General features: G+C 41.5%; 3 protein-coding genes across 8 annotated transcripts in view; 1 reads left to right on the top strand and 2 right to left on the bottom strand.

Moving 5' to 3' along the window:
* The window catches only part of LOC125247003, a 537,225-nt gene that overhangs the window by 249,460 nt on the left and 261,752 nt on the right, over nt 1–26,013 (top strand). The window lies entirely within an intron of this gene.
* Nucleotides 1–26,013, bottom strand: part of LOC125247564 (CXADR-like membrane protein) — an 824,350-nt gene that overhangs the window by 653,462 nt on the left and 144,875 nt on the right. The window lies entirely within an intron of this gene.
* On the bottom strand, nt 10,333–25,252 carry LOC125247850 (CD9 antigen-like). 4 transcript variants are annotated; one of them, XM_048159378.1, is made up of 12 exons: nt 24,707–25,181; nt 24,277–24,609; nt 24,154–24,198; nt 23,458–23,631; nt 23,099–23,177; nt 19,406–19,508; nt 19,194–19,291; nt 19,021–19,095; nt 18,838–18,939; nt 18,385–18,474; nt 18,093–18,176; nt 10,333–11,539 (listed from the first exon to the last, which is right to left on the bottom strand). In XM_048159378.1, exons 5-12 carry the CDS (start codon nt 23,156–23,158, stop codon nt 11,432–11,434), a joined length of 720 nt encoding a protein of 239 aa, XP_048015335.1. In that variant the 5' UTR covers nt 23,159–23,177; nt 23,458–23,631; nt 24,154–24,198; nt 24,277–24,609; nt 24,707–25,181; the 3' UTR covers nt 10,333–11,431. The 4 variants fall into 4 exon arrangements, with proteins under 4 accessions (XP_048015335.1, XP_048015328.1, XP_048015343.1 ...); XM_048159371.1 differs by having other exon boundaries at nt 23,463–23,631; XM_048159386.1 differs by lacking the exon at nt 23,099–23,177 and having other exon boundaries at nt 23,463–23,631; nt 24,707–25,179.

Here is a 26,013-nt window from a genome sequence, read left to right as displayed (position 1 = left end):
TAGTCAGGCTGACAGAGAGAATCTCAGAATTAGAGACACGCATCCAAACTTTAATCGAGGATAGTAAGAATGCAGGGGCTTCAGATACTGTTTTGGATGCGACTAGCTTAGTGAACTCTGTACATTGTTCGGTTCCAGCTGTAGAGCCCGCGCAGCAGGGCACTTGGGTAACGGTGAGGCGGCCTAGCCGCGGAAAACACCACTCTTCCGTTCCAGTAAGAACATCAAACAGGTTCTCCCCACTCAGTGACGCACCCACTGAGAATCCTGTTGAAAGTGCCCTAGTAATTGGCGATTCTATTACACGGAACGTGAAAATAGAGACACCAGCCACCATAGTCACATGTTTGCCGGGAGCCAGAGCACCTGACATCAAAGCAAATTTAAAAGTGCTGGCTAATGCTAATCGTAAATACTCTAAAATTATTATTCACGTCGGCACAAATGATGTTCGACTTCGCCAGTCGGAGATCACTAAAATTAACATTAAAGAGGTGTGTGAACTCGCAAATACAATGTCAGGAGAAGTAATTTGCTCTGGTCCCCTTCCTGTTCGTAGGAGTGATGAGATAGTTAGCAGATTATCATCACTCAATGGCTGGCTGTCTAAGTGGTGTCCGCAGAATAATATAGGTTTCATAGATAATTGGAAAAGTTTTTGGGGCAGACCTGACCTGTTCAAAAGAGATGGTATTCATCCCTCCCGGGATGGTGCTGCTCTTCTCTCTAGTAATATGGCACATAGTCTTAGAGCTGAAACATGACAAACTGGGGCCCAGGACAGGAAGCAGACAGACTGGCTAAACCGACCGTCTGCTAGCTGCCTCACGTTGCAGAAGTCAGATAAATCCCAACACATAGAAACTCTCACACCTAGATATTATCACACTGGCTACTGTATACAGGCCACCAGGACACCATACAGACTTTATCAAAGAATTTGCTGATTTTCTATCAGAGTTAGTACTAGCTGCAGATAAAGTCCTTGTTGTTGGTGATTTTAATATCCATGTAGATAATAAAAAAGACTCATTGGGATTGGCATTTACAGACATTCTAAACTCTATTGGTGTTAGACAACACGTGTCAGGACCCACTCATTGTCGTAATCATACTTTAGATCTAATATTGTCACATGGAATCGATATTGATGCCGTTGAAATTCTGCAGCAGAGTGACGACATCTCAGATCATTATCTAGTCTCGTGTATACTACATTTAGTCAAAGAGGCTAAACTGCCTCCCTGCCATAAATATAGAAACTATTGCCTCTGTCTTTTCCAGCACATTAGACTCAGTTGCTCCTTTGCGTTTAAAAAAGATTTAGGAAATTAATCCAACACCATGGTACAATGAGCACACTCGGGCCCTAAAAACAGCAGCTAGAAAAATGGAGCGTAGCTGGAAGAAAACAAAACTAGAAGTATTTCGCATTTCATGGAGAGAGAAAATGACTGAGTATAGAAAGGCCTTAAAAACTGCTAGATCTGCCTATTTTTCAAAACTTTTAGAAGAAAATAAACACAACCCTAGGTATTTATTTGATACAGTGGCTAAATTAACAAGAAATAAACCTTCAACTTCTGATGTTTCCAAAGAGCATAGCAGTAATGACTTTATGAACTTCTTTACTTGCAAGATTGATAATATTAGAGAGAAAATTATAACCATTCAACCGTCTACTACAGTATCATGTCAGACAGTGCATTGTAGTGTCCCTGAGGAAAAATTCATTTCATTTTCTGCTTTAGGAGAGGAAGAATTGTCTAAACTTGTTAAATCATCAAAATCAACAACATGTATGTTAGACCCTATACCGACTAAGCTATTGAAAGAGATGCTTCCGGAGGTCATAGATCCTCTTCTTAATATTGTTAATTCATCTTTATCACTAGGATACGTACCAAAAACTTTTAAACTGGCTGTTATTAAACCTCTTATTACAAAAACACAACTTGATCCTAGAGAATTAGTCAATTACAGCCGATCTCAAATCTCACTTTTCTGTCAAAAATACTAGAAAAGGCAGTTTCATCACAACTATGTTCCTTTTTAGAAAGAAATAGTATCTGTGAGGATTTCCAGTCAGGATTTAGACCGTACCATAGTACTAAGACTGCTCTCATTAGAGTTACTAATGATTTGCTCTTATCATCAGATCGTGGTTGTATCTCTCTATTAGTGTTACTGGATCTTAGTGCTGCATTTGATACTATTGATCACAATATTCTTCTACATAGACTCGAAAACTATGTTGGCATTAGTGGAATTGCATTGTCATGGTTCAAATCATACTTATCTGACCGTTATCAGTTTGTAGTAGTAAACGATGAGATGTCATATCAATCACAAGTTAAATATGGAGTACCGCAAGGCTCAGTACTAGGACCGTTGCTTTTCACTCTGTACATGCTACCCTTGGGAGATATCATTAGGAAGCATGGCGTTAGTTTTCATTGTTACGCTGATGATACTCAGCTCTATATTTCTTCACGCCCTGACGAAACTTACCAATTCACAAAATTAATGGAAAGCATAACTGATATAAAAAACTGGATGACCAGTAATTTCCTACTACTAAATTCAGAAAAAACAGAGATTCTAATTTTTGGACCAAAAACTACTTCACGCAATAACCTCGGCCCCGAACATGTGTCATGTCCCCTCTCTGCCACCTTTTCAACGTTTGGTCGTGTATTTTTGCGCCAGAGTGACATTAGTGACCGTCGCTCAATGCCATAGTGGCCCGAACATGTGTCATGTCCCCTCTCTGCCACCTTTTTCAACGTTTGGTCGTGTATTTTTGCGCCAGAGTGACATTAGTGACCGTCGCTCAATGCCATAGTGGCCCGAACATGTGTCATGTCCCCTCTCTGCCACCTTTTCAACGTTTGGTCGTGTATTTTTGCGCCAGAGTGACATTAGTGACCGTCGCTCAATGCCATAGTGGCCCCGAACATGTGTCATGTCCCCTCTCTGCCACCCTTTTCAACGTTTGGTCGTGTATTTTTGCGCCAGAGTGACATTAGTGACCGTCGCTCAATGCCATAGTGGCCCCGAACATGTGTCATGTCCCCTCTCTGCCACCCTTTTCAACGTTTGGTCGTGTATTTTTGCACCAGAGTGACATTAGTGACCGTCGCTCAATGCCATAGTGGCCCCGAACATGCGTCATGTCCCCTCTCTGCCACCTTTTCAACGTTTGGTCGTGTATTTTTGCGCCAGAGTGACATTAGTGACCGTCGCTCAATGCCATAGTGGCCCCGAACATGTGTCATGTCCCCTCTCTGCCACCCTTTTCAACGTTTGGTCGTGTATTTTTGCGCCAGAGTGACATTAGTGACCGTCGCTCAATGCCATAGTGGCCCCGAACATGTGTCATGTCCCCTCTCTGCCACCCTTTTCAACGTTTGGTCGTGTATTTTTTGCGCCAGAGTGACATTAGTGACCGTCGCTCAATGCCATAGTGGCCCGAACATGTGTCATGTCCCCTCTCTGCCACCCTTTTCAACGTTTGGTCGTGTATTTTTGCGCCAGAGTGACATTAGTGACCGTCGCTCAATGCCATAGTGGCCCGAACATGTGTCATGTCCCCTCTCTGCCACCCTTTTCAACGTTTGGTCGTGTATTTTTGCGCCAGAGTGACATTAGTGACCGTCGCTCAATGCCATAGTGGCCCCGAACATGTGTCATGTCCCCTCTCTGCCACCCTTTTCAACGTTTGGTCGTGTATTTTTGCGCCAGAGTGACATTAGTGACCGTCGCTCAATGCCATAGTGGCCCCGAACATGTGTCATGTCCCCTCTCTGCCACCCTTTTCAACGTTTGGTCGTGTATTTTTGCGCCAGAGTGACATTAGTGACCGTCGCTCAATGCCATAGTGGCCCGAACATGTGTCATGTCCCCTCTCTGCCACCCTTTTCAACGTTTGGTCGTGTATTTTTGCGCCAGAGTGACATTAGTGACCGTCGCTCAATGCCATAGTGGCCCGAACATGTGTCATGTCCCCTCTCTGCCACCCTTTTCAACGTTTGGTCGTGTATTTTTGCACCAGAGTGACATTAGTGACTGTCGCTCAATGCCATAGTGGCCCGAACATGTGTCATGTCCCCTCTCTGCCACCCTTTTCAACGTTTGGTCGTGTATTTTTGCGCCAGAGTGACATTAGTGACCGTCGCTCAATGCCATAGTGGCCCCGAACATGTGTCATGTCCCCTCTCTGCCACCCTTTTCAACGTTTGGTCGTGTATTTTTGCGCCAGAGTGACATTAGTGACCGTCGCTCAATGCCATAGTGGCCCGAACATGTGTCATGTCCCCTCTCTGCCACCCTTTTCAACGTTTGGTCGTGTATTTTTGCGCCAGAGTGACATTAGTGACCGTCGCTCAATGCCATAGTGGCCCCGAACATGTGTCATGTCCCCTCTCTGCCACCCTTTTCAACGTTTTGTCGTGTATTTTTGCGCCAGAGTGACATTAGTGACCGTCGCTCAATGCCATAGTGGCCCCGAACATGTGTCATGTCCCCTCTCTGCCACCCTTTTCAACGTTTGGTCGTGTATTTTTGCGCCAGAGTGACATTAGTGACCGTCGCTCAATGCCATAGTGGCCCCGAACATGTGTCATGTCCCCTCTCTGCCACCCTTTTCAACGTTTGGTCGTGTATTTTTGCGCCAGAGTGACATTAGTGACCGTCGCTCAATGCCATAGTGGCCCCGAACATGTGTCATGTCCCCTCTCTGCCACCCTTTTCAACGTTTGGTCGTGTATTTTTGCGCCAGAGTGACATTAGTGACCGTCGCTCAATGCCATAGTGGCCCGAACATGTGTCATGTCCCCTCTCTGCCACCCTTTTCAACGTTTGGTCGTGTATTTTTGCGCCAGAGTGACATTAGTGACCGTCGCTCAATGCCATAGTGGCCCCGAACATGTGTCATGTCCCCTCTCTGCCACCCTTTTCAACGTTTGGTCGTGTATTTTTGCGCCAGAGTGACATTAGTGACCGTCGCTCAATGCCATAGTGGCCCCGAACATGTGTCATGTCCCCTCTCTGCCACCCTTTTCAACGTTTGGTCGTGTATTTTTGCGCCAGAGTGACATTAGTGACCGTCGCTCAATGCCATAGTGGCCCCGAACATGTGTCATGTCCCCTCTCTGCCACCCTTTTCAACGTTTGGTCGTGTATTTTTGCGCCAGAGTGACATTAGTGACCGTCGCTCAATGCCATAGTGGCCCCGAACATGTGTCATGTCCCCTCTCTGCCACCCTTTTCAACGTTTGGTCGTGTATTTTTGCGCCAGAGTGACATTAGTGACCGTCGCTCAATGCCATAGTGGCCCCGAACATGTGTCATGTCCCCTCTCTGCCACCCTTTTCAACGTTTGTCGTGTATTTTTGCGCCAGAGTGACATTAGTGACCGTCGCTCAATGCCATAGTGGCCCCGAACATGTGTCATGTCCCCTCTCTGCCACCCTTTTCAACGTTTGGTCGTGTATTTTTGCGCCAGAGTGACATTAGTGACCGTCGCTCAATGCCATAGTGGCCCCGAACATGTGTCATGTCCCCTCTCTGCCACCCTTTTCAACGTTTGGTCGTGTATTTTTGCGCCAGAGTGACATTAGTGACCGTCGCTCAATGCCATAGTGGCCCCGAACATGTGTCATGTCCCCTCTCTGCCACCCTTTTCAACGTTTGGTCGTGTATTTTTGCGCCAGAGTGACATTAGTGACCGTCGCTCAATGCCATAGTGGCCCCGAACATGTGTCATGTCCCCTCTCTGCCACCCTTTTCAACGTTTGGTCGTGTATTTTTGCGCCAGAGTGACATTAGTGACCGTCTCAATGCCATAGTGGCCCCGAACATGTGTCATGTCCCCTCTCTGCCACCCTTTTCAACGTTTGGTCGTGTATTTTTGCGCCAGAGTGACATTAGTGACCGTCGCTCAATGCCATAGTGGCCCCGAACATGTGTCATGTCCCCTCTCTGCCACCCTTTTCAACGTTTGGTCGTGTATTTTTGCGCCAGAGTGACATTAGTGACCGTCGCTCAATGCCATAGTGGCCCCGAACATGTGTCATGTCCCCTCTCTGCCACCCTTTTCAACGTTTGGTCGTGTATTTTTGCGCCAGAGTGACATTAGTGACCGTCGCTCAATGCCATAGTGGCCCCGAACATGTGTCATGTCCCCTCTCTGCCACCCTTTTCAACGTTTGGTCGTGTATTTTTGCGCCAGAGTGACATTAGTGACCGTCGCTCAATGCCATAGTGGCCCCGAACATGTGTCATGTCCCCTCTCTGCCACCCTTTTCAACGTTTGGTCGTGTATTTTTGCGCCAGAGTGACATTAGTGACCGTTGCTCAATGCCATAGTGGCCCCGAACATGTGTCATGTCCCCTCTCTGCCACCCTTTTCAACGTTTGGTCGTGTATTTTTGCGCCAGAGTGACATTAGTGACCGTCGCTCAATGCCATAGTGGCCCCGAACATGTGTCATGTCCCCTCTCTGCCACCCTTTTCAACGTTTGGTCGTGTATTTTTGCGCCAGAGTGACATTAGTGACCGTCGCTCAATGCCATAGTGGCCCGAACATGTGTCATGTCCCCTCTCTGCCACCTTTTCAACGTTTGGTCGTGTATTTTTGCGCCAGAGTGACATTAGTGACCGTCGCTCAATGCCATAGTGGCCCCGAACATGTGTCATGTCCCTCTCTGCCACCCTTTTCAACGTTTGGTCGTGTATTTTTGCGCCAGAGTGACATTAGTGACCGTCGCTCAATGCCATAGTGGCCCCGAACATGTGTCATGTCCCCTCTCTGCCACCCTTTTCAACGTTTGGTCGTGTATTTTTGCGCCAGAGTGACATTAGTGACCGTCGCTCAATGCCATAGTGGCCCCGAACATGTGTCATGTCCCCTCTCTGCCACCTTTTCAACGTTTGGTCGTGTATTTTTGCGCCAGAGTGACATTAGTGACCGTCGCTCAATGCCATAGTGGCCCCGAACATGTGTCATGTCCCCTCTCTGCCACCCTTTTCAACGTTTGGTCGTGTATTTTTGCACAAGAGTGACAGTTCATCATGATCAATAGGTTATTATCGCATTGAGTGACCAGTGAATGTCAAGAGCCTAAAAGGGTGCGATTTGTAAACAAAAATAAAAAGAAAGAAAAGTAGCCTATAGCCTATACTATATATATATATATATATATTTACAGTTTTTTTTTTTTTTTGCCAGTTTTTATAATATTTTAATAAATAATTTGATTTGATCATGAGCTTTGAAGTAGCCTATTGGAGATAGCTTCGATATTTGATCACTATTTATGATGATACTTGGTTACAATGACACTAATAATTGCTCATTTCTATTTATTAATATTTTGAAAGAATAACGAGAAACAAACCTGTAAATATTCAATCGACTTTTTGCTTCGGCGAGCAATGTAGCCAATCACAGACAAGTTTGCTTGTTTCTGGAACAGAATGGCCAATCACAGGTGTTTAAGCTGAATCCAGACACCGCTCGAGCTTTTGTCCAGTCCTGCACGCTTCAAAATCCTCTCTAACAAAGTGCAGACATTAAGAGATTGTTACGTCCTCGGACGTATGTAATATTCTACTGTGATTAGTGTTTGTTTTGTTTTGTTTTTCTTTCGAGTTTCTTTCTCATCTCTGCTCCAGGTTCCGGCTTCTAATTGTCTGGGAAAGTAGATTGGCTCTTCGCTGGTTATCGCATCCTTTAAAAGTGCGCTTCTGCGCAATGAAAAGTGGGCGCGGCTCTGTATGTGTGTTCTGCCGGGAGAACGCGTTGTTGTCAGCGTTCCTCCGGCCTGTTGTGGAGTGATCTTTAGTGCTCCAGCTTGTTGTATGCCTTGCGATGTTAACCCACTGTTTTTCCCAGCATATCTTTCTTGGTTATTTTCTTATGTCGGTATGAAAAGGTAATCTGTAAACGTCACCATCCAGTAGGAGCTCGTTTTATTTGACTAAAATGTGTCGGTATTAAAAGGTAATCTGCAAATAGAGTTACGCCACATTTGTTGGGAGTGGGCATCTATTTTTGTTTAGAATTTTCTCCTGGTTTTGAGCAGATAGGGAGACAGGGAAGTTTGATGTATTTTTGTTAATTTTTTCTTTGTTAGGTTAAGGTAGATTATTAAAAATAGTTAGTTTCTGTTTTGTTTGTTGTTTTGGTTTATGCCCATTCCTGAACCTAATAGTGGATGGAAAACAAAAAAATTGCTAAGCTCCTACAATAAACACAAATCTTTCCTTACGTGACGTTCTTCGATTATGTTACTCCTCCACTCCTAGACTGGGACGTAACAACCCACTGAGCAAATTACGTCCAGAAGACGTCTTTTTCAGGTCTTGTCTCAGGTTGAAAAGACGTCCACTGAGGGGCCAGAATGAAAGTTTTTATGACGTCTTTTTTGGACGTCTTCTGAACATCCGATATAGACGAACACGCAGAATCACCAAAGGAGAAAAATCACAATTTTTAAGCCACCATCGTGGAGATGAGTGTTTGCTTTAGTTGGGCTCTTGACCCTTGCCTTATTAATATTAGAATTTGTTTGGGCAGTTTTAACTGAGTCATAACAGCCAGACAAGCAAAAAGAATTGATCAGGTGTTGGTTATGTTTTCACATAATCATTGTTTGACCTGAATCACTGAACTCATTTAGAACCCAATCTCTGAGTTAGATTTACATTATTGATTACAGCAGCACTGTGATTCTACAGCACAAGATCAGCTTTACCAATGCGATTCACATGATTTCAGAAAAGGTGTGTTGAACAAAAAAAAAGCTTCTAATTTAGGCACACACAGACATCAAGAATCATCCTGTGAATCTCAACAGTGGTGACCATCAAAAAGCATGTTGCAGTGCATTCTGGGAGCAACCAATCAAAATTCATCCATGGCTCCCATCATGCATTGCTGCATGAATAAATTATGAGCTTAATTGTTTTAGTAATTTCCTTTATTCTCATATTTTATTTTGTTCCGTTTATGTGACTTTTTAGTAGCTTGTTTTCTAATGTTCAGAGTTGATCTGTTGATCAGAATATGTTGCTTGTCACCGTTGTTGAGATTCACAGGCTGATTCTTGATGTCTGTGTGTGCCTAAGAGAAATTTTTTTTTTTTTTTTTTTTTTTTGCTCAGAACAACTGTTTGTGAAATCCTTCAGATTATATTGATAAAGCTGATCTTCTGCTGTAGAATCACAGTGATGCTCAGAGATTGGGCTCTAAATGAGTTCAGTGATTCAGGTCTAATAATGATTAAGTGAAAACATAACCAACACCTGATCATTTCTCTTTACTTGTCTGGCTGTTATAACTCAGTTAACTGCCCAAACAAACTCTAATATTAATAAGGCAAGGGTCAAGAGCCCAACTAAAGCAAACACTCATCTCCACGATGGTGGCTTAAAAATTGTGATTTTTCTCCTTTGGTGATTCTGCGTGTTCGTCTATATCGGATGTTCAGAAGACGTAAAAAAAGACGTCATAAAAACTTTCATTCTGGCCCCTCAGTGGACGTCTTTTCAACCTGAGACAAGACCTGAAAAAGACGTCTTCTGGACGTAATTTGCTCAGTGGGAAGATTCACTGATTAATGTAACTGAACTTTGTGAGATCGCGTTCATGAATGAGTGACAGCTTTATAAAGGTGGCGCTCTTTTGCGCGCTGTTTAGGCGATATATAATAATTTTGTTTTCCATGCTCTATAAAGCGGTCACATACATGCTTTAATACAGTCCCAACTGCGGGATTACTGACAGTAGTCATCATGGGCTATAGAAAAGGGTGAGAGATGCCCTCACTAATTTCAGAAGCACTCTGTGACAGAAGCTAACGCTGTGTAAATACATTCATGTCTCCTCTGTATGGATGAAGCTCTGATTGGATTTGACTGGTAACTGCCCTACAGCCTTTTCATCAAACTGAATGTAATTGGCCTAAAATGTGAGATTAATAATAAGACCACACCAAGACAACCCATTTTAATCAGTGATGCCGTGACTGTCCACACGGAAGTGACGTGACGCGACAAAATGCAGTAGCCCCTCACTGCAGAACACTCGAGATCCAGGGGGGCGGAGTCGGGTAGGTTTAGGAACACGTAAATCAAACACAAACCCATTCTCGACTGCTCCATTGAGCTCGATTGCTATGCCTGAGGTAAACCTCGCCCCCCTCATTACCCTACGGACTATAAATGTGGAAATGAAAAAATATGGAAATAAAGATATGTGGAAATAAATAAAAATTGAAATGAATAAATGTATAAATAAAAGAAAAAAGTAATTAAAAGTGGAAAAAATTTTTTTCCATTTCATTATATATGTTTTTATTTATTTTTAATTTTGGCAGAGTTGGCATTCCATAAAAGACACAGTCAAAAGGGAAGAGCAACACAACCTAATGAACCTCGTACACTAGATGCTTGAGTACATAGTGTTGAGTGCGTACATAGACACAACTACAGAGAGTGCCTGTGACGTCACTGACCAAGAATGTGACCGAGCTGCTGCTCTCTAGTGGCCACACTCGTGTACTGCACACACTGGAGTTTTGGATTGATTTCATGTCAGATTGAAGTGTGTGTGACATATTGAGGATGATTGAGTCCTTCAGTCTGTGGTGAGATTGGGACACTTCTGAAAACAGATCCACATCTCATCTTCATCTCTCTCTCCCACAGAGAACAGCATGATCTTCTCACCGTTTCATGTGCCGATCACAGATTTGATGACCCCTGACCTTTGACCCCTCACCACCATCCAGCTCAACATTTGATGAAACACTCGACTGAGATGGGTTTGTGGAAGTTTCTTTATTGTTTTTTCAGTAAAAATTAAGTTTTAATTGTACAACAAGACAAGAAAATGAAATATTCAGGATGAGATTGTAACAGACGGCGTTTATGCAGAATTCAGAAATGAAAAGTTCCATTAAATGAAGGTTAATGCAATAAAATGAAATAAACCCAAACCTTAAGGCTTTAGGTTGTGTCTGAACATGTTTCTGCACAGCTAACAGGGACCTTTCTAACGTTCTGGCAACGTTCTCTCAAAGTTATAAACAAACAATTTGTTCAAAGTTATCTGGTCTTTAATAATGTTCTCAAAGCGTTAGTACAAAAATAGTATCTATACTTTGTTCATGGAATGTTTTTCTGAAACTTTTTAGTTGGATGTTCTTATAACATTTTTTAAATGTTTCTACTTGTTTTAGAACGTTTGAAAACATTCAAATGTAACGTTCCCATAATGTTTGCAGAGTGATAAAATGGAACGTTTGTATAACCAAGAAAAAACATTTTTAATACATTACATTAATACATTTCTGGATGGTACACACACACACTCAGGTGTGGTTCTCCTTGACCTGCGCGGCTGATGAAAGTGTTCATCCCTCCATCAGACAGACGAGTGAGGGTAGTAGTAGGCAGGAGACGAGTAGACAGGTTGTCTCTTGGAGTCGACAGGCAACTTATAGAGAATGGAGCTGCACAACAGCGCCACCAACTGTCAGACAAAGAGAGAGAGAGTGTGTTAGAGAGACTTTTGACTTTTCAAAACCCTTTAATGACAATTTAAAAACAAATTTACAAAATTACACAATTATCAAAATAAATATTCCAAAATGCTGACACCTTGCAGAGACCTGCTCTTACAAATGCATTTCTCATTGAAACAGATTTTAACATTTTTACAGACAGCACAGGATTATACATTACGAATTCTTCATTTCCCCAGAAAACTGTGACACATCCTTGTTTTCGAGAGTTTAAGAAAGTATTCCAAACTCTAAGTATTACATATTCTATAAAATTACAAATTCATTTCCAAACAACCATCACTTATCATGCATAACATTCCATTTAAACACCGAACTTCCTGAAAAGTGACTAATTTTCTCATTTTCCAATAAGTTTATAAAAGGCAAATTCAACCACTAAACGGGCAGAAACCAGACCTTTTTATGTCAAAACAATGTCAGTAGAACCTTTTCCCATAATCTTAGCTTTTCTTGTCAACCATATACTCAATTTAGCTTGTCCATACAAATAATTCAGAAATACATCAACATTCCTTGTTTTATACCGATATTTAGGACCAAAAATAAAACCTTCTTGACTAAAAACATGACCCAACATGTCACACCATTCTTTTAACACTTGAAAAACTGGCTCTAATCTATTACACTCAACAAATAAATGAAAGTTTCAGTTTCAGTATCTGAACAAAATGGGCAAGTATCAAGAACACTGGAGTCTAAATGAGCTTTATGTTTATTTGTGGTTAATAATCCGTGTATGATCCTCCACTTTAAATCGCTGGTTCTCTTATCAATAGGAACCTTATATAAAGTTCTCCAGCTTCTTTTAGGTGAGAGATCTGTACTAAATATTTCTTGCCATTTTGACTTGCGTACTTGTTTAAGTTCTTGAAAGCGCATTACTTTTACACAAACAAGATACATCGATTTCTTGCTCACATCACGAAAAAAATTAAGTTCTGGAGTACTAAAAGAAAGCAATTTTCCCAGAAAAAAAAAATCCACAGAAACGTTTATTTCCAACTCTGGAAACTCTTTCACATCATTATCCAGAGCACATTTAAATTCAGAAGGTACAGAATTTCATTTAAAAGTCTTTCAGAAAAACATAAGGATTTCACACCAGTCTTTTTGGCAATATCTTCTGGGGCTAACCACCCATCCTTGTTTAGAAAACATGACACCTTATTGAGACCTGCTCTTGAAAGTGCATTTCTCATAAAAACAGAATTTAAACTTTTTACAGATAACACAGGATTATACAATATGGGTTCTTCTTTTCCCCAAAAACCTTTTACAGACCCTTGTTTGAGAAGACTTTCAAAACTTTAAGCATTGTCTTATAAAAAGGTGTTAGACCAGTTAAGTCCACTCCGTCAAGATCCATTAAAAAAAGATGTCGATCAAATCCCAACTGTCCTCCGTCCAGCTACTGTGCCTTTTATACAAAAGTCTTTGAGCAGCCTGCAATCTGAAAGCAGCAACTCTGCATTTAATGTCAATGAGTCCTTGTCCTCCTTCCCAAATTGGTAAGTACAGGACAGCGGCTCTCAGCCAATGCTGTCCTGACCAAAAAAAATTAACCAGTTGTCTTTGGATATCTTTGATAAAGTTAAGAGGAGGGTCCAAGATAGCAATTTTATGCCAGAGTGAAGATGCAATAAGGTTATTTAGAATAGAATAGAATAGAATAGAATAGAATAGAATAGAAAACCTTGTAGCGAATTAACTCAAAGGGGGAATATTCATAATTATTCATAACTACAGCTATTGGATAAAAACAGTTTTTGAGTCTATTTTTTAATTTTAAACATTCTGAAAGCAAGGCTTGTTTTCTCCTATCTCTAAGGCCATTTATGTTTAAAGATGCTACTCACAATGGCTCCATGAGACAGAAAAGGAAGGAAAAACAGTGAAGAAAGGAAAAACAAAGAGGCAGACAAACGGCCATTATAATTATTTTTTTTAAAACTCTCCCCTCATTTCTTTTCCTACTCTTTTCTTTTGCTTTTGCCTTTGCCTTTTGCTTTTCTTTTGTCTTTTCTTTTCTTTAATGTTTCTGTTGTGATAACACAGAAAAATTATAGGTTTTACGTGCCCACACAACTGAAGCAATGAATTTGTCAGTATCCAGGAAACAATCAGCAACATTTACCTTTCTACCTTTTGTTTCATCCAAAAACTCATTGATCTGTTCCACAGTGTATAAATTATCACCTACTTTTGGACAATCAGATATATCAGAGCAATAATCATCGTCCTTTACTCCATCATCCTGACTCACTGATAAGGCCTCATCAAAGCCCCTATCTTCAACAACGGTCCCCACCTTTACATCCTGACTCACTGATAAGGCCTCATCAAAACCCCTATCTTCAACAGCAATCACCACCTTTACATACTGACTCACTGGTAAGACCTCATCAGGAACCAGATCTTCAACAACGGTCCCCACCTTTACATCCTGACTCACTGGTAAGACCTCATCAGGAACCTTTAACAACGGTCCCCACTTTTGCATCCTGACTCACTGGTGAGACCTCATCAGGAACCAGATCTTCAACAACGTTCCCCACCTTTACATCCTGACTCACTGGTAAGACCTCATCAGGAACCAGATCTTCTACAACGGTCCCCACCTTTACATCCTGACTCACTGGTAAGACCTCATCAGGAACCAGATCTTCAACAACGGTCCCCACCTTTACATCCTGACTCACTGGTAAGACCTCATCAGGAACCTTTAACAACGGTCCCCACTTTTGCATCCTGACTCACTGGTGAGACCTCATCAGGAACCAGATCTTCAACAACGTTCCCCACCTTTACATCCTGACTCACTGGTAAGACCTCATCAGGAACCAGATCTTCAACAATGGTCCCCACCTTTACATCCTGACTCACTGGTAAGACCTCATCAGGAACCTTTAACAACGGTCCCCACCTTTACATCCTGACTCACTGGTGAGACCACATCAGGAACCAGATCTTCAACAACGGTCCCCACCTTTACATCCTGACTCACTGGTAAGACCTCATCAGGAACCTTTAACAACGGTCCCCACCTTTACATCCTGACTCACTGGTGAGACCACATCAGGAACCAGATCTTCAACAACGGTCCCCACCTTTACATCCTGACTCACTGGTAAGACCTCATCAGGAACCTTTAACAACGGTCCCCACCTTTACATCCTGACTCACTGGTGAGACCTCATCAGGAACCAGATCTTCTACAACAGTCCCCACCTTTACATCCTGACTCACTGGTGAGACCTCATCAGGAACCAGATCTTCTACAACAGTCCCCACCTTTACATCCTGACTCACTGGTAAGACCTCATCAGGAACCTTTAACAATGGTCCCCACCTTTATATCCTGACTCACTGGTAAGACCTCATCAGGAACCAGATCTTCAACAACGGTCCCCACCTTTACATCCTGACTCACTGGTAAGACCTCATCAGGAACCTTTAACAATGGTCCCCACCTTTACATCCTGACTCACTGGTAAGACCTCATCAGGAACCTTTAACAACAGTCCCCACCTTTACATCCTGACTCACTGGTAAGACCTCATCAGGAACCAGATCTTCTACAACAGTCCCCACCTTTACATCCTGACTCACTGGTAAGACCTCATCAGGAACCTTTAACAATGGTCCCCACCTTTACATCCTGACTCACTAGTAAGACCTCATCAGGAACCAGATCTTCAACAACAGTCCCCACCTTTACATCCTGACTCACTGGTAAGACCTCATCAGGAACCTTTAACAATGGTCCCCACCTTTACATCCTGACTCACTGGTAAGACCTCATCAGGAACCAGATCTTCAACAACGGTCCCCACCTTTACATCCTGACTCACTGGTGAGACCTCATCAGGAACCAGATCTTCAACAACGGTCCCCAACTTTACATCCTGACTCACTGGTAAGACCTCATCAGGAACCACATCTTCAACAACGGTCCCCACCTTTACATCCTGACTCACTGGTAAGACCTCATCAGGAACCACATCTTCAGCAATGGTCCCCACCTTTACATACTGACTCACTGGTGAGACCTCATCAGGAACCAGATCTTCAACAACGGTCACCACCTTTACATCCTTAATTACTGGTAAGACCTCATCAGGAACCACATCTTCAACAACGGTCCCCACCTTTACATCCTTAATTACTGGTGAGACCTCATCAGGAACCAGATCTTCAACAACGGTCACCACCTTTACATCCTTAATTACTGGTAAGACCTCATCAGGAACCAGATCTTCAACAACGGTCCCCACCTTTACATCCTGACTCACTGGTAAGACCTCATCAGGAACCAGATCTTCAACAACGGTCCCCAACTTTACATCCTGACTCACTGGTAAGACCTCATCAGGAACCACATCTTCAACAACGGTCCCCACCTTTACATCCTGACTCACTGGTAAGACCTCATCAGGAACCACATCTTCAACAACGGTCCCCACCTTTACATCCTGACTCACTGGTAAGACCTCATCAGGAACCACATCTTCAGCAATGGTCCCCACCTTTACATACTGACTCACTGGTGAGACCTCATCAGGAACCAGATCTTCAACAACGGTCACCACCTTTACATCCTTAATTACTGGTAAGACCTCATCAGGAACCAGATCTTCAACAACGGTCCCCACCTTTACATCCTGACTCACTGGTAAGACCTCATCAGGAACCAGATCTTCAACAACGGTCCCCAACTTTACATCCTGACTCACTGGTAAGACCTCATCAGGAACCACATCTTCAACAACGGTCCCCACCTTTACATCCTGACTCACTGGTAAGACCTCATCAGGAACCACATCTTCAGCAATGGTCCCCACCTTTACATACTGACTCACTGGTGAGACCTCATCAGGAACCAGATCTTCAACAACGGTCACCACCTTTACATCCTTAATTACTGGTAAGACCTCATCAGGAACCACATCTTCAACAACGGTCCCCACCTTTACATCCTTAATTACTGGTGAGACCTCATCAGGAACCAGATCTTCAACAGCAGTCACCACCTTTACATCCTTAATTACTGGTAAGACCTCATCAGGAACCACATCTTCAACAACGGTCCCCACCTTTACATCCTTAATTACTGGTAAGACCTCATCAGAAACCACATCTTTAGCAGCAGTCACTGCTTTTAAGCCTATTTTGCTACTACAACAAGGCTGCTCTTCTTGCAAAAAAACAGCAGATTCACTAGAAATTGCACTCACCTCATTCTCTTCACCAGTATTCACACTTTGGCTTTCTGAAACTTTCTCTGGTTCCCGATTCTAGTCACCCTGACTCTCCATTGTAGCTTAATTTTCCACCTATTTTTCTTCTCTTATCCGAGGCTCATCTGGTCTATTTCTATGCGGACATGGGAATTACTGTGGCCAATATCACCACACTCAAAGCACCGTAAGCTTTCACAGTGCTTGCATATAACACATAGGAACATTCACTCTAAAAGACGCTTCTAGATTCCGGCAAAATTATACGAACAATTGAATGTTCGCAAAGCCCTGCCCACTTTAGTTAGGCTACTGCTGCTCTGTCCGACAAGCCGCTCTTAAGCTGTGAAAAATACATTGCGGAGCAAAGAGGACACTGACAACACGTCGACAGACAAGACAGAGCAGGTGATTTCTGATATGAAACAAAGTCTCAAATTTCTAATATGTGGAGAAATGTAAACAAATACCATATGTGGTTCCTTAATGTGTCATGACAGATCACTGTAGCTCCTCAGTTTAAGCGGCTCATGAACCGACCATCGGACAAAACAGCAGATTCGGCGCTATGATTGGTTAGATTGTCTGTCAATCAAACTCCCTGCCAAAGGGACAATTACTCACCCAGTTCTTCAAAAAGAAAGATATATGTTAATTCGCTGAGCTTTTTTTTGCTGTAATGTTAGCGGTAGTTGCGTAGCCAACCACTATCTGTATATACCTGCATATTGCACTCTGTTTATTTACGTTTATGTTTAATATTTTTGATTGAGGATTTTGCCAGAGCGTTTGGCATTTCGGCATTTAAGTCACTGGCAGATTAAACAAAAGACAATTTTCTAATTTATGTTGTGTCTAATTGACTGTTAAAAGTCACTGTTGCAGTGTATTGCATATTGCACTCTGTTTATATATGTTTGTGTTTAATATAAAGTATGTTTAATCACTGTTTAAGAATGTTGCATTTTCTATGAATATTTGAATACTGTACTGTATTACATTTACATTTGCATAATAAATCATCTGCTAGTGCAATAGCCATGGTAGGTCTCTGACTAAATACTGATACCTACTGATCAAAAGCAATAGCAAAGGTAATAGGTCAGTATTATTAAATTGCAGACAAAGATTTTGGATAGCTAGGTTGGCTTGTATGTTTGGTGAGGAATGGGTGTAGTTTTTGCCCCAACCTCATATTCTTTCATAGTTATGAGTGGATGTCAACAGACATAAACTCCAGTGTGTGTTCAGATGGACTCACCATGATTCCTGCCGTCCCGAGAAACCCTCCCAACACCAGCGGAGCGCTTGACTTGAACATGTCCCGGATCACACTGGGACATCTCTAACACACACACACACACACACAGGTGAGTGTCAGCTTCATTCCTAAATCATCACACATGCAGAAATAAAAATAAAGACCCGTTCACACAATGGATGATTACTGTAACTATAGTAGTTTTCAAAATCCTTCTAAATGTAATAGAATAGTGAGTCCACAGCACAATTATAATGACAACGGGCCTTAATTCAAACAGGAAGTTACTCACAGGAAATGAGAGCTGCTTCAGGAAGTTGCCTTCTGGACAGGTGTCACGCACTAACACTTCAATCAATCTATCGACGCCACAGCAGTCAAACTGGCAGACAGACACACACAGCTGTTAGATGATGTTTCTACTCAATGTCCTCATAATATAGTATATATTCAGGTTTCACCCCTACAGGACGTCTGCATGTCCTCATAATTCAAATAACTAAATAAACATTCTAAATTATTTTTTATTAAAAATGCAGAAATTTTTCTGTGATGAATAAGTTTAGGGTTAGAGGTTAAGTTGGATTTGATGAGTATAAAAACATTATGTCTATGGAATGTCATCATAACGATTGATATTGTACCAATATGTGTGTGAGTGTGTGTGCGTGTGTGTGCGTGAGTGTGTGTGTGTGTGTGTGTGTGTGTGTGTGTGTGTGTGTGTGTGTGTGTGTGAGTGGCTTACAGTGTTGTGGAATAGTTTGAGGGTCATGGCTTGACCGGGACTCTTGGTGATCACATACTGAGTGTAGATCGTATTGTAGAAATTCGCCAATTCCTCTGACAACTACAACACAACAAACACACAACTGCCTTCAAATCTGCCCTATTATACAGATAAGTGCTCATGATCTCTGTGTCTGTTTACCTTTTCACTCCACATGAAGGCCATCACACCTGCTGCAATTTCAATGATGATCAGAAAGGTCAGCAGGCCAGAAAACTGAACATCAGAAAAACAGAAATGTTTGTTCAGTACATAAACAGAGTTCATCTAATTGAGGTCTGACAATATTCTGACAATATGAGCATTTTCCTCACCACACCAAGAGCAGATTTACTGTGGTTACATGCGCCACAATCGCCGATAACAGCGACCAGCAGCATCAGAGCACCGGTGACGACCAACACCGCCACACCTGACAGACGACAGACAGAACACATCAAATCTCAGATAAGCTTACAGACTGAAAGAGTGTCAGCATAAAGTTAGTGTAGATATCAACAGTTCAACAGATGTTAAATGAACGAACCGATAGTAAACTGTTTTGTGTTCAGATCGATGTCAAAGAATCCTCTGGTTTCAGCGCCGAACCGGAGCCACATTCCCAGAGAGACTAGACCGAAACCCACCAGCTGAAAGACACACACATCACTGCATCACAATCATCATCACCGCATCACAGTCATCATCACTGCATCATCATCACTGGATCAAAATCATCACCACTGGATCACAATCATCATCACCGCATCACAATCATCATCACCGCATCACAATCATCATCACTGCATCACAATCATCATCACCGCATCACAATCATCATCACTGCATCACAATCATCATCAACCGCATTACAATCATCATCACAATCATCATCACTGCATCACAATCATCATCATCATCACCGGATCACAATCATCATCACCGGATCACAATCATCATCACTGGATCACAATCATCATCACTGCATCACAATCATCATCAACCACATTACAATCATCATCACAATCATCATCACTGCATCACAATCATCATCATCATCACCGGATCACAATCATCATCACCGGATCACAATCATCATCACTGGATCACAATCATCATCACTGCATCACAATCATCATCAACCACATTACAATCATCATCACAATCATCATCACTGCATCACAATCATCATCATCATCACCGGATCACAATCATCATCACCGGATCACAATCATCATCACTGCATCACAATCATCATCAACCACATTACAATCATCATCACAATCATCATCACTGCATCACAATCATCATCATCATCACCGGATCACAATCATCATCACCGGATCACAATCATCATCACTGGATCACAATCATCATCACCGGATCACAATCATCATCACCGGATCACAATCATCATCACTGGATCACAATCATCATCACTGCATCACAATCATTATCAACCGCATCACAATCATCATCATCATCACCGGATCACAATCATCATCACCGGATCACAATCATCATCACTGGATCACAATCATCATCACCGCATCACAATCATCATCACTGGATCACAATCATCATCACTGCATCACAATCATTATCAACCGCATCACAATCATCATCACTGGATCACAATTATCATCACTGCATCACAATCATCATCACTGCATCACAATCATCATCACCGCATCACAATCATCATCACTGGATCACAATTATCATCACTGCATCACAATCATCATCACCGGATCACAATCATCATCACCGGATCACAATCATCATCACCGGATCACAATCATCATCACTGGATCACAATCATCATCACCGCATCACAATCATCATCACTGGATCACAATTATCATCACTGCATCACAATCATCATCACTGCATCACAATCATCATCACCGCATCACAATCATCATCACTGGATCACAATCATCATCACTGCATCACAATCATTATCAACCGCATCACAATCATCATCACTGGATCACAATTATCATCACTGCATCACAATCATCATCACTGCATCACAATCATCATCACCGCATCACAATCATCATCACTGGATCACAATTATCATCACTGCATCACAATCATCATCACCGGATCACAATCATCATCACCGGATCACAATCATCATCACCGGATCACAATCATCATCACTGGATCACAATCATCATCACCGCATCACAATCATCATCACTGGATCACAATCATCATCACTGCGTCACAATCATCATCACTGCATCACAATCATCATCACTGCATCACAGTCATCATCACAGCTTTAGCTCACTTAGCTTGAGTTACTGCCTTATGACGTTCCATCATGCCATTGGACTGATTTCAAAACTGTGTGTGTGTGAGTGGCTTGGACTGTGCTTCATGACGCAATTACGCAGAGGCGTTCCCACAGTGCTTTGGATGCAGCGTCTCCTTCCCTCTCAGGGAACCATGGTTATATACGTAACCTGAGACGTTCTCTTTCTAGACTTGCGCTTGAACGGACATGCCTGTCTTGGCAATTATTCTAACAAAGAGAGTAGGTTATGTCTTAAGTGACCTTAAACACTCGAGAAAGAACACATGTATTCCGTATCAGTGTAGTGTATCGTGCATTATGTCTTAAAGTGACAGCAGCCTAATATTCCTGCTGTCTGAATGTTTTTAATGTTAATCAAACAATAACAAGGAATTCACTCACTGCTCTTGACTGAATATATTTTGTAACTTAATTAATAATTAATAATGATTAATCTTTGATTACAGTTTTTCTCCATTGGTTTGGCTCATTTCTTGAAACAGAGGCAATTGTTCACAACAGAATTGATTTTCTCATTCATTTCACCAAATTGCAAATGTCTAAGTACATGTCTCAGTGTCTCAGTACGTCTTTGCAAATGATTAAGTACAGGTAGCCTACATTTAGCACAATTTCCAAGTGAATAGATCTTGTTGATCTAAACTGATTGTTGATTCTCAGTCTAATGGTTCTTCGCTCCAAACCGTGTCAGCGTCATTTCATTGTATAAGTCATCACATGCATATCCTCGCTCTTTTGCATGTATGTGAAGAGTGTGCTATATTGTGCGAACCATCTATAAAGACTCGTGGGGACTACCAGTTAATTTGCATCAGGTTTTTCTTCTCGCCTCCTGTTTTATATTTTTCATCTGGGCAGACTTCAAACTCTCTGGTAGACGTTACAACGTGGACATGAGGGATATTTCAATGGTCCTCTTCCATAGTGACAAAACATCTAAACATTTTGACTTGCAGTGCTTACACAATACCAAAGGGACGAAGCATTTTGGGGGCACTGACTGTTTAAATGAGAAGGAAATTTAGTTTTGACACATGAGTGAACAGTTTTGGGAGAGGTATGAGCTTTTGCAAGTAAGCTATAGTGATGTGCTGAACTGTAAGACTGTTTTGCCAAATGATCTTAGAGTTTTGAGAATGTAATTTCTGTTTCAAGAAATGAGCCAAACCAATGGAGAAAAACTGTAATTTATACAGTGAAGATTATATGCAGTGCTGTTTTACATTTGATCAGCTACTTTCAGTTTCTGTACCTGAAAACTACTGTTAGATACCTGAAAGAAATAGATCTGCTCTACTGTATCTTAAATATTTGTTCTTATTTTTTTTTTTTTTATTTGACAGTTGTCCTGTTTTCCCTGAACATAGCACATACCGAACCGTACCGAAACCTTGGCCCTAAAACTGTGATAAAAACCGAACCGCAAGTAATTTGAATTGCTGTCAGAGTAGAAATACTCCCCCTGGCTGTACAAGACTGATCATGGTAAGTAAATACATACATTATATGCATAGATAGATAGACACAAATAAATAAATAAAATAAAATAAATAAATAAAATAAATTGTAAACCTGCGGGAAACACTGAATCATCATCATTCTGTTGAATTCTGTTGAAATCTTCCCATGGTAAGTGGGAAGTGTGTGTATTTTTGAATACACAGTGTGAATACACAGTGTGTGTATTCAGAAAATTGTCCCTGCGGGAAACACTGAATCATCATCATTCTTTTGAATTCTGTTGAATTACCCCATATGCACGTTTATACCTGCACTGCACCTGAAGGCTTTAACTTGCACATGAACTGAAAGTTAAACTAGCACTCAAGTTCCATATATATATATATATATTTTTTTAAATCAAAGGAGACAGTCACAGTGTTTATGAATAAAAAACTGAGACATACTCACAGCAAACAGAATGTTAAAAACAATCAGGAAACATTTACACATCTGTGCGCACCCGTCCATCACGAGACGATTTATTTCCCTGCAACAAAAGATTCACATGTTCGGTTCACTTAGTTTTGTCGTGGCCACAACATATAAACTTGTGGGAACGTGATAATATGTTGTGGCCGCGACAAAACTAAATGAACCGAGCATGTCCCCTCCTGGTCACCGTACAAACGAACACTGCCAATGGATTATGTCTTAATTTGACTATCCAAATAATAAACAAATGTTTTTTTCTTTAAAAAATGCATTTTAATTTTAATCAGCATTTTGAATGCTCATTGTTATGAAATGTGCTGTATAAGTAAACTTGCCTTGCCTAGTGCTGTAGAGAAGAGCTGTGGTTTTGTCGAGATTGACTCTGGATAGCTGCTGATGTCTTCACTGTCTGCGGTCAAATGTGCTTTTCCTCACACGCACACGCCTGTTTCTTCCTCGCAGCGCACGCTCTCATTGGTCCTGACAGAGTTTGGTTGAGGAGATTCCCCCTTCCATATGTAAAAGGTAAGGTAACCACATAAGACACATTATCGAACTATTTCACACACACACACAAAAAAACAAGTTTCTGTACTGCAGAAACGAAACCATAGCTGACCTGTTTCTTCTGAAAAGAGTCAGTATTTCGCGGAAAACCTGGATGGATCAGGGCCGGGTTTCCTGATAACAATGTATCTTAGCTACTAAGAGCAGGGGCGCCGCTAGCAATTTTAGGCCCTATGAAAGAATTTGAGGTTGGGACCCCTACCACACGAAACATACAAGTCAACCTAGCTATCCAAAATCTTTGCCTGCAATTTAATAATAGTGACCTATTAGTATTACACTGCCATCTCAACAATAATCAAAATCACTGCAGGAAACATGTGTGGAAGAAGAAGAAGAAGAAGAGAAACTGGACATGACTGAAGGCAAGGGGATTCAACTATGAACAGTTATTGATGAAGCATTTACAGACTGACTGATAGTTTAATGGTGTAAAGCTGTCAGTAGAAATGAACGTGTCGTACCTCTGAATAATGATCCAGCAGTCACACTGACTTCAGTTTCTGATGCTGCAGAAGATGAATGTTCAGATGTTCATCTGTAGGACATTAACATCATATTTTACAGTAGTAATAGTTGTTTCTCACCTGAATACTTGACAGTGTATCTGACTGAGGTCTGGAGTTGATTTCTGAGAGTAAGCTGACATCTCCACTCTCTGTTGTCATCTTCATTCAGGAGTGTTGTAGTCAGAGTGATGATACAGTGATCTGATGAGAATAATATCTGATATCTGGAGTCTGTCTTCAGATCAACACCAGCCTGATTCACCCACAACAGATGAAGACCCTCATAACGGATCCAATAATTACAGGAGAATCCAGAATCCAACTGACAGGAGAGAGTCACAGAGCGACCTGGACTGATCTCAGTCTGTGAGGATGATGATGATGATGATGATGATGATGGAGACACTGAAACTGAACACAAGACACAAATCACAGACTCTTCAATCATCATGTGAGTTTAAAGGGAGAATCTGCTCTTTTTAAATTGATCATATAATCATAAACTTACCATGAAGAACATGCAGATAAACACGTTCATTAGTTCCTTGTTGTTCTCCATTCACATATTGTCTGCAGGTGTAAAATCCATAATCTTCTTCTGTGATGTTCTTGATGTTCAGAGAGCAGTCAGACCCCAGACTCAGTCTCTCATGTCTCTCTGTGTCTTTATTCTTTATCCCTCGATCAATCAGTGCAACTCCTGCTGAATGTCTGAAACTGCTATAGTAGGTCCATGTAGTTGATTTGCAGTCAGGAAAGAGCATTATTACAGCGTTCTTCCTGTAACAACACGCCGAAACACAGCAACTAGAATTCACAATATTTTAATACAATAGTGTAGACAATTAAAATGTTATTAATATGAGAGCCACAATCGTAGATAATGTTTTGTGTTGCTGTTTGAGCACTCGCGCTGAAGCTAAAGATGAGCATCAATACAATGAAGCGCTGCTGTGTTAGTTGCCATCTCGGGCACAAATATGGCGGCGGGTATAGCGGAAGTGACGTCTTTGAAACCCATGGAAATCAGATTCATCTCTGATGAAATGAGCTCAACTGCTCTATATAAACTCACCTGCGCCCTCCTGTGGACACTGGAAAGCACAAACACACATTCTGCTGTTCAGATCAATAACTAATTCCATAAACACATGTTTTACTTCACGGATCAAAACTATTTCTTCTATTCATATTCAATGATTCACTGATTGTCATCCATCTCATTCTGAGGCTGACTTTCTTCTGTCAGCTGACCTATTAAACACTAATGATGATGATAACTGATTAACACGCATGTATATTATTAGTAATAATTTATAGGCCTGGCTATGACATGAACAGTGAAAACCAAAGCCGAATTATGGTTAAAACTCTACAACATCTACATAATTTAGTTTTTTTGGCAGTGTTTTCTAAGAGGGAATACATCACCTATAAGGTTTGTGTACAGATTTAATGTAAACGTAAACTGTAGCCTATCCCACAATGCAATGTTTGATGCATGAACAATATATTAGATCGGCCACAACATTAGATCCCACACTATTGAGCATTTAATTAAACAAACATCTGTAAATGAACAAAAGAGTTCATCAGTGTTAAATGTTGCTGTAGATTTAGCAGTACGGTACTGTAATATGAAAGCTGATTTGTGGCAATATTCAATATAAAATGTAATATGTAAAATGGCAATGCATTTCTGTATTTAAATTTACATTTATTATTTATTTGTCTGGTGTTTTTAATATGCTTTAAGACAAACCATGTGCAGATTCATTCAACACTGTACAATGTTTATTGTCAAATTAACAGTAA

This window comes from Megalobrama amblycephala, linkage group LG1 (genome assembly GCF_018812025.1).
Source record: "Megalobrama amblycephala isolate DHTTF-2021 linkage group LG1, ASM1881202v1, whole genome shotgun sequence".
NCBI classification, from domain to species: Eukaryota; Metazoa; Chordata; class Actinopteri; order Cypriniformes; family Xenocyprididae; genus Megalobrama; species Megalobrama amblycephala.
This window is presented reverse-complemented; position numbering and strand designations above follow the sequence as displayed.

Coding starts and splice junctions, on each gene's coding strand:
- LOC125247850 (XM_048159378.1), bottom strand. CDS start 23,158: ATGGACGGGTGCGCACAGATGTGTAAATGTTTCCTGATTGTTTTTAAC. Junction 19,096..19,193: donor GTAAATCTGCTCTTGGTGTG/GTGAGGAAAATG, acceptor TCTGATGTTCAG/TTTTCTGGCCTGCTGACCTT. Junction 11,540..18,092: donor TCGGGACGGCAGGAATCATG/GTGAGTCCATCT, acceptor TTTGTCTGACAG/TTGGTGGCGCTGTTGTGCAG.